Consider the following 9,927-nt stretch of genomic DNA (forward strand, 5'->3'; position numbering starts at 1 on the left):
AGTAACTGGGACCACAGGCGCCCGCCACAACGCCCGGCTATTTTTTTGTTGCAGTTTGGCCGGGGCCAGGTTTGGACCCGCTACCCTCAGTACATGGGGCCAGTGCCCTACTCACTGAGCCACAGGAGCCACCTGCCTTTTTTTGGCCAGGGCCAGGTTTGAACCCACCACCTCCGCTATATAGGGCTGGCACCCTACTCCTTGAGCCACAGGTGCCACCTGAGACACTCTGTTATAGCTTACAGCAACCTCAAATTACTGGGTTCAAGCAATTCTCTTGATTCAGCCTCCAGAGTAGCTGAGTAGCTGGGACTATTAGACGTGCACCACCTGCTGCGGTAGTTTTTCTATTTTTAGCAGAGATGGGGGCATGCTCTTGCTCATGCTGGTCTTGAACTCCTGAGCTCAGGAGATCTACCCAACTTGGCTTCCTAGAGTGCTAGGATTACAGGCTTGAGCCACCATACCGGCTGGGGCTATTTCAAAACATGTTAATGGACACTTCATGGTAGGCAATCTGAACTGTTATTCTCAGGAGCACTGGAAACATAAAAACCAAAATTATGCCCCATTAGTTAGTTCCAAGACACTCAGCTTTAACACTTAATCAGCTTCTTCTGTATTTTTTTTTTTTTGAGACAGACCCTCAAGCTGTGGCCCTGGATAGAGTGCTGTGGCATCATAACTCACAGCAACCTCCAACTCCTGGGCTCAAGCGATTCTCCTGCCTCCGCCTCCCAAATAGCTGGGACTACAGGCACCTGCCATAATGCCTGGCTATTTTTTGGTTGCAGCCGTCATTGTTTGGCCGGCTGGGGCTGGATTTGAAATCGCCAGCTCAGGAGTATGTGGCTGGCGTCTTACCCACTTGAGCCACAGGTGCCGAGCCGTTCCTCTGTATTTTTTAAAGGAAGCAATATAGATGGAGTGACTTGCCCAAGGTCACACATCTAATAAATGGCATTTTAAAATCCCATCTTCAATATGCTATTCCACACAATCCAATTCATAATCCCAACAGGGGTTATTTCATGTAGAAATTAACTAAATGGAGGCTGAGGTGGGTGGATTGCCTAAACTCACGAGTTGGAGACCAGACTGAGCCAGAGACAGACCTCATCTCTAAAAATCGCCGGGCATTGTGACGGGCGCCTGTAGTCCCAGCTACTCGGGAGGCTGAAGCAAGAGAATCGCTTGTGCCCAAGAGTTTGAGGTTGCTGTGAGCTGTGATGCCGCAGCACTCTTACCCAGGGCAACAAAGTGAGACTCTGTCTCAAAAAAGAAAAAAAAAAAAAAGAAATTAACTACATGATTAGGTGTCCTGAGGATTAAATGTGGTGTTTGTAGAGTGGAGGGCGCAGAACCTAAAACAAACTCAGTTAAAATGTATCCATGACACACATTTTCTTTCCTTGGTATTAATGTCCACATATATTTTAGGTTTATATAGTTATAATGTTTGGGCCTGTACCACATTGTGATCTACCCTTTTCACTTAACACAGCCCAGACACTTACCCATTTAATGCCTTAATAGCATTCGATCTGGTCAATGAACTACTTTTTAAAGACACTTTACCCTTATTGAACATTTGGATCGTTTCCAGTTTTTCACTATTATAAATAACAGGGCTCATGCAAATATAAGTGGGACTCTACCTAATAAATGCAAACATTGTAACCTAATTCTTTGTACTCTCACATTAGCCTGAAACAATCATAAAAATGAAAACATATATATAAATAACAGGGCTCAAAACAAACCTGCACAGTTTTTTGTTCTCTCACCCTCTGTTCCTTTGGGATATATGGTCCTACCAATTTGGGGAGAAGCATACAGAATTTTCAAATCTAATTGTTCCCCAGAAAAATGCCACCAGTTTATTGTGTCTGTGTGTCACCAGTGACGGGTAGACTATATTATTGAGGGGAAAAAAAGTGGTTTAACTCTTCTCTCTAGGCATAGAAAAGGAACTTGAGAATTCTTCGCTAAAACTTCCTTCTCCACCCCTATTCACTCCACCCTTCCCCCCCTTAGCAAAATTAGTGTTTTCCTGATCTTTTTCTAACTTCCTCTTTCCGCATAGAATCTTGGAGCAGAAGTGGCCATGCTGATACAGAGCAGGATAAATAGCTTCCACATCAATACTAGGCAAAATCTAAGATGCGTTAGGTTGGAAATGCTCAGTAGGTGCTTTGCACAGGAGGAGAAAAGAATTTGTCCAGGCCAAGGTTAGGATGTGAAAGTATAAGTTGATGTTATACTTTAGAAGAAGGGAAAGAAGGATGGGGGAGGAGGAGAAAGAGAAAAGGAGCAACAGCCAGGTGGCTTCCCAAAGGAAAAAAAAGGAAGGATGCCTGCAGCTGAGGTCACACTGTTCCAAGAATTTAAGGGGGAGGGGAGTAAAGAGGATAATTACAGCAGAATTTACAAGGTATTGTGAAAACTGGTCCATCCTCTTTTTCTCTGGTAAGGCTGAATATGGTTTCCATTCTTCCTCTGTCCGGGAAACTCAGGAACTACTGGGAGGCAAAGGAATACTTTCTGAATGAGATGGGGGAAAAGCAAAGAGAAATAATTTACATTTCCTTTCCACCGCTAGAGGCGGGGGATGGGGCTGCTAGCATGAGAAAGAAAGCAGGCTGAGAGAGAGACTGATCTCAGTATTCACTGAAAAAAAATATGAATTAATGCTTTTTCTCTTATTCGTGTTAACAATCAACCTTCCTCACAACGTGAAAGTGTGAACATCTAAATTGCTTCACCAAGTCAAATGTTGGAGATTGACAAAGTCGTGAGTAAAACAGTGGTTTTGGTATTAAAGATCAGCTGATAAGAAAATGTTTGTCTTTTTTTTTTTTTCTGACCCTGGATACATAGATCCAGGATACCTAGCATTGAATTTGAACAGAACTTAGGAACCCACGGAACTTAGGGTGCCTGTTCTGACTTCTGTCACTTAAAAATTGTCCATGATTTTTTTTTTACAGGAAAAATGATTTAATATCCACCCCCCCCCACCAAAGTAATTACATTCTGGGATTTCAATTTTTTCTTCCAATTCTGAGTTCTTCTGGTCTTTTTCTCTTACGAGCAGAAAGTATAGGTCAGCAAAAACAAAATAAGTTAGCCAAGGGCTCATCACTTGTCTTATATTTTTACTGCCATGAAATTGTATTCCTGTATGTACTTCACTCCAAACAGACATTCACTGCCACTTATAAAGTGAAGGATGTAAAGGAGGATATATGACTGTTTCAGTGAACAGAGTTTGTGAAGCACCTTCTGTTCTTGCACTTTAAGTTTATCACGCTTCGTTGACTTCTGACATTCCACTTTCTTTTTTTTTTCTTTTTAAAGTTTAATTCTCTCATTTATTGTGTCCTTTTTTATTATTAAATCATAACTGTGTACATTATGGCATTTATGGGGTACAATGTGCTGATTTTATATACAAGTTGGAATGCTTACATCAAACTGTTTATCTGTTTATGTAGTTTGTTTTTAAATTGTGCCAATCCCTATACATTAACAAGATTTTTTTTTTTTTTTGAGACAGAGTCTTACTATGTTGCCCTCAGTAGAGTGCTATGGCATCACAGCTCACACTCTTGGGCTTAAGTGATTCTCTTGCTTCAGTCTCCCAAGTAGCTGGGACTATAGGCACCTGCCACAACTCCCAGCTAATTTTTTTGTTGTTGTTGCAGTTGTCATTGTTGTTTGGCAGGCCTGGGCTGTGTTTGAACCCACCAGCCCCGGCATAAGCCCTAGCCATTGAGCTATAGGCTCCAAGCCATTAACAAGATTTTTTAAAATAAAGTTGTATAAGACATTTAATTTATTGGTCTTTTGGGGGAATTAGATGCATCACCACTGTATTACAATTGAGTCCTTAATCTTGTAGCTTCATCAACATTAACTGGTTCACTTTCATCACTCAGCTGAAGAATCAATTCTTTCTGCACAGGTTCAAGACAAAGGCCTTTTGAGAAGTGTGCAAGTTCCTTTTGTATATTTTCAAAAGCTTTATTTACTCTGTTAACATTTTCAGCATTCATAATATCTATCTTCTTAAGATTAGTGGTAACTGGTTTTGTGTTGTTTTTAGCCTTAAAGTTTTTTTGTCTGGCTGTATGAAATACATTCCTGGACTTCTGCCCTCTTAATTTGTTCTTCGCCATTGTCAGATGTTTGATATCCGTGTGCAACTTCTTGGTTGTCCCTTATTTAATAACTAACATTTTGAAATGTTGAAGCCCTTAGCTTCCGTGCAACATCCTATTTAATCCTCAGAACAAGCCTTGGAGTGGGCTTTTATGGTGGTTATCCTGATTTAACTGAGGCTTAGAAAGATCATTTAACTTACTCAGAGCCACACAGCTAGAAAGTGCCAGAGTTGTGATGTAAACTCAAGTCTGATTTGAAAGCCTTTTTGCTTGATCTTGTTCTGCCTTTCTGACTTTCCTTATTTACAGATTACCTGCCATACTGACTCCAGCATAGTTCCAAGGAGCAAATGAGATAAAATCCTAAAGCGCCTTTCTTTTCTAAAAATTTTTCTTGAATTTTGAATTTAATTGTTTTTTAGTTTGATTTTTTTTTTTTTGAGACAGTCTCATTTTGTTGCCCTGGGTAGAGTGCTGTGCCATCACAGCTCACAGCAACCTCAAACTCTTGGGCTTAAGCAATTCTCTTGCCTCAGCCTCCCAACTAGCTGGGATTACAGGCACCTGCCACAATGCTTGGCTTTTTTTTATTTTTTAGAGACGTGGATCTCCCTCTGGCTCAGGCTGGTCTGGAACCCGTGCGCTCAGGCAATCTGCCCACCTCTGCCTCACAGAATGCTAGGATTACAGGTGTGAGCCTGATTCTATAGGACTCTACCAGCTATACAAACTGTCTGAGTCCTAGGCTTTCTGGGGAGACTCAGTAATTTTTGTCCTAAGAACGATTTCTGAGAAGTGGGTCCATGATTTTAGTTACATTTTGATATTCACAAATACATGCTCACCTGTATGAGTGTTTTGCTCACAATGGTCTTACGTGTGTCTTAAAAGGAGTTGGATGAGCTAGGTATGATATTGCCACCAGACAAAGAGGGCCTGTCACTGTCAGCCAATATACAGAGATGGGGATAGGTCCACCAAACCTTATTTGTCAACAGCAACCAAAAAGTAGCTGGGCGTAGTAGTGGGCTCCTGCAGTCCCAGCTGCTGGGAGACTGAGGCAAGAGAATCGCTTAAGCTAAGAGTTTGAGATTGCTGTGAACTGTGATGCCACGGCACTCTACCCAGGGCGACTCCGTCTCAAAAAAACAAAATAAAACAAAAAAAACACCCAGCTATTTTTTGGTTGCAGTTGTCATTGTTGTTTAGTAGACCTGGCCGGGTTTGAACCTGGCACCCTTAGTTGTATATGACCAGCACCCTGCCGACTGAGTTATGGGCGCGCCCAATCCCTCTTTCTCATTTCTTGTTTCCTGAGTATATCTTAAATGTTTTTATTTAAAATGCATGTATTGTTCTGAATGGGGAAAAGGGAAGAGAAATCAAGCTTTGTTACAGGAAATTATGTCATAAAATGTCAGACATCCCTGTGTGTGCCACACTTTCCTGTATGTGCTACCCTTCTCTCTCTCTCTTTTTTTTTTTTTTTTGTAGAGACAGAGTCTCACTGTACCGCCCTCGGGTAGAGTGCCGTGGTGTCACGCGGCTCACAGCAACCTCTAACTCTTGGGCTTACGTGATTCTCTTGCCTCAGTCTCCCGAGCAGCTGGGACTACAGGCGCCTGCCACAACGCCCGGCTATTTTTTTGTTGCAGTTTGGCCGGGGCTGGGTTTGAACCCGCCACCCTTGGCATATGGGGCTGGCGCCCTACTCACTGAGCCACAGGCGCCACCCTATGCTACCCTTCTCTTTTGTGTGACATACCCCCCGAGTGTGATGTGCCACCCTGCTCTTCCACAAATGGTCTCTTTTAATTCAGGTAAAACTCAGAAATAGAGGCTTGGCACCTGTGGCTCAAGTGGCTAAGGCTCCAGCCACATACACCCGAACTGGTGGGTTCGAATCCAGTCCAGGCCTGCCAAACAATGACAACTACAACCAAAAAATAGTGTGGCGGGTGCCTGTAGTCCCAGCTACTTGGGAGGCTGAGGCAAGAGAATCACTTAAGCCCAGGAGTTTGAAGTTGCTGTGAGCTGTTATGCCACAGCACTCTACCTAGGGCAAGAGCTTGGGGCTCTGTCTCAAAAACACAAAACAAAAAAACCTCCTCAGAAATAGATACTATTATTATCCCTATGTTACATATGAGGAACTTGGGGGCCCAGAGAGGTTATTTCATCCACCCCAGGGTATACAGTTACTAAATGAAATAAATGAGCATTATTTATCTCCCAAAAGGAGAAAAGGGGAAGAGATTGGGATGGAGAGTTAAGAGACTTGAGTTCTAGTTCCTACTCTGCCATTAACCACCTTATGACTTTGGGCAAGTCATTCCAGTTCTGTTTAATCCTCTATAAATTAATAGGTTGGCTTGGCGCCTATAGCTCAGGGTCTAGGGCGCCAGCCACATACACTGGAGCTGGTGGGTTCGAACCCAGACCTGGCCTGCCAAACAACAATGACACTACAACCCCCCCCCAAAAAATATTGCCGGGCATTGTGGTGGGTGCCTGTAGTCCCAGCTACCTGGGAGGCTGAGGCAAGACAATTGCTTAAGCCAAAGACTTTGAGGTTACTGTGATCTGTGATGCCACAGCACTCTACCCAGGGTGACATAGTAAGACTCTGTTTCAAAAAAAAAAAAAATGAAGAAAGAAAAGATTACCATACTGGCGGCACCCGTGGCTCAGTGGGTATGGCACCGGCTGGCAGATTTGAACTCGTTCTGGGCCAGCTAAAGCAACAATGACAACTGCAACAAAAAAATTAGCCAAAACAAAAAACCATCTGGATGTTGTGGCAGGCGCCTGTAGTCCCAGTTACTTGGGAGGCTGAGGCAAGAGAATCACATAAGCCCAAGAGTTTGAGGTTGCTATGAGCCATGAAGCCAGGGCACTCTACCTAGGGTGATAGCTTGAGACTCTGTCTCAAAAAAAAAAAAAGTTATCATACTTAGTTACTGTTCTGGTTCTTTCCTCGATTTCTATGCTTTTAAAAGAAAGACACCTTATGCCTTAAAAAAAATCTGTACAAGCTCAGCGCCTGTAGCTCAATGGTTAGGGCACCCCATACATATACCCAGGCTGGCAGATTCAAACCCAGCCAGGGCCAGCTGAAACAACAATGACAACAACAACAACAACAACAACAAAAAGCGTTGTGTCGGGTGCCAGATACTTGGGAGGCTGAGGCATGTGAATCGCTTAATCACAAGAGTTGGAGGTTGCTGTGAGCTGTGATGGCACAGCACTCTACCGAGGGCAACATAGTGAAACTCAATCTCAAAAAAAAAAATGTACAGTTATTTGCCATTACTTGTCATTAAAATTAAATTGTTTTAGTTGTTCAGAAAAATAAAAATATAAAGTATTGCAGTGCTTCCAAATGAAACATACACAAGACAGATCATCATAGAAATGACAATGGAAAGGAAGATGCCCTTCCTGTTTGGCAAAGCTAAGTGTTGCTGCCACCTAGCGAATAAAAGGAGGATGGGAAAAGTGCAAAAAGACCTGTTAGCTTCGTTGACCCGATAACTTATAGGACTTGGCTGGTATGTTAAGTGTCTGTGCCTGCTTCAGTATCTGCAAGCCAGTACTTTTCCCTGTGACCAAAATGGGGTTGGAAGAAGAGCTACTCTGGGCAGTGTTAAGTAGACGTGGTGGGTCTTCAGTTTTCTGCAAATATATGCTCAAAGTGTGTCCTTTTCCACTGGTCCTCTCCCTCTCCCATCTGAAACCCCAGAATCGTAGAAGGTCTGAGCAGGAAGGAACCATCCTCGGACACTTTCTAGGGCAATGCTGGTCATAGTACAGAAGAAAACTGATTTGATGAAAGTCACACACATAGATAATCTAGGCAAGGGTGACAGAAGACTGATCAAATCCACTCAGAATGGATGAGATTAGGTATTCTCAAAATCAGCTTCATAAGAGAATACAGCACCCAGATCTGGAGATGTCATCAATGATATGCACATATTTAAAGGAAGCTGAGTAGTTCTAGTCAGGAGGAATGGGACGTCTGGCTGGAAACCTGGAGAAACTGAAGCTGAGGGGGAGCTTCAGGCTCAAGAAGGTGCTCTCTACAGGGATGAAGGAAGGAATTGCATATTGGGATTCCTAGAGGCCTGGCTGTATGTAAAGGGCCTCCCAGTCCGCAGATTGCAACCTTCATAAGATACATTCCCACCTATGAGGGTGTGCCCAGGACACCCAGCCCACCAGGTGTATTCTATCTAACCTTTTCCTCTGCTATCAGGAAAGAATGTAGAAGTGAGAGTGAAAACCAAAAATCATTGTGGGATAACTTGAATGTATTTTTTTTTTCTTGGAGACTGAGTCTCACTATGTTGCCCAGGCTACAGTGCTGTGGTATTAGCCTAGCTCACAGCAACTTCAAACTCCTGGGCTCAAACACTCCTCTTGCCTCAGCCTCCTAAGTAGCTGGGACTATAGGCGCCTGCCACAATGCCTGGCTAATTTTCCTATTTTTATTTATTTATTCATTTGGTTTTTGTAGAGACAGAATCTCACTTTATTGCCGTCAGTAGAGTGCCATGGCGTCACAGAACTCACAGCAACCTCCAACTCCTGGGCTTAGGTGATTCTCTTGCCTCAGCCTCCTGAAATTTTCCTATTTTTAGTAGAGACAGGGGTCTCGCTCTTGGTCAGGCTGTTCTTGAACTCTTTTTCTATTTTTTTTTTTTTTGAGACAGAGTCTCACTGTGTTGCCCTTGGTAGAGCTCTGTGGCATCACAGCTCACAGCAGCCTCCAACTCTTGGGCATAAGCAATTCTCTTGCCTCAGCCTCCCAAGTAGCTGGGAGCCAGGTGCCTGGCACAATGCCTGGCTATTTTTTTTTTTTTTACTGTAATTGTAATTGTTGTTTGGCAGGCCCGGACTGGGTTGGAACCCGCCAGCTCTGGTGTATGTGGCTGGCGCCCTAGCCACTGAGCTACGCAGGCTCTGAGACTGGTCTTGAACTCTTGAGCTCAGGCAATCTACTGGCCTCGACTCCCCAGAGTGCTAGGATTACAGGTATGAGCCACCGTGCTTGGCCACTTGAATATATTTTTTTAAAATGAAAAGATTGAGGCTGGGCATGGTGGCTCTCACCTGTAATCCTAGCACTCTGGGAAGCCGAGGCTGGTGGATTGCTTGAGGTCAGGGGTTCAAGACCAGCCTGAGCAAGAGAGAGACCCCATCTCTACTAAAAATAGAAAAACTGAGGCAAGAGGATTGCTTGAGCCCTGAAGTTTGAGGTTGCTGTGAGCTATAACCCCATGGCACTCTATCCAGGATGACAGAGTGAGACTGTAAAAAAAAAAAAATTCAGAGATTAATTATTTTTATTTCTTTTGAGAGAGAGTTTCTGTGTGACCCCGGGTAAGTGCTGTGGTGTCATAAATCATAGCAACCTGAAACTCTTGAGCTCAAGCGATCCTCTTGACTCAGCCTCCTGAGTACCTGGGATTATAAGAAGCCAGCACAACACCTGGCTAGTTTTTCTATTTTTAATAGAGAAAGGGTCTCACTCTTTATCAGGCTAGCCTTAAACTCTTGAGCTCAAACAATTCTCCCAAAATATTAGGATTACAGGAGTCACCATACCTGGCTACAAATCAAAAACTTTTATTATTCTTATTATAAATTGCTGGCCACAAACTCACAGCCCCTAGCTGAGATAACCCACTTATTCTTGGAACCATTCTTTGCACTGTCAACAACCTTGCCCCTACTAGTATTAAAATAATAATAA

General features: G+C 43.3%; 1 protein-coding gene across 1 annotated transcript; it reads right to left on the minus strand.

The window, feature by feature from the left end:
* Nucleotides 1-3,878: 3,878 nt before the first annotated feature.
* LOC128578485 (ribosomal biogenesis factor-like) lies at nt 3,879-4,181 on the minus strand. The gene is made up of 2 exons (XM_053581137.1): nt 4,063-4,181; nt 3,879-3,945 (listed from the first exon to the last, which is right to left on the minus strand). Exons 1-2 carry the CDS (start codon nt 4,179-4,181, stop codon nt 3,879-3,881), a joined length of 186 nt encoding a protein of 61 aa, XP_053437112.1.
* Nucleotides 4,182-9,927: the final 5,746 nt, after the last annotated feature.

Source organism: Nycticebus coucang, chromosome X (genome assembly GCF_027406575.1).
Source record: "Nycticebus coucang isolate mNycCou1 chromosome X, mNycCou1.pri, whole genome shotgun sequence".
Classification (NCBI taxonomy): domain Eukaryota; kingdom Metazoa; phylum Chordata; class Mammalia; order Primates; family Lorisidae; genus Nycticebus; species Nycticebus coucang.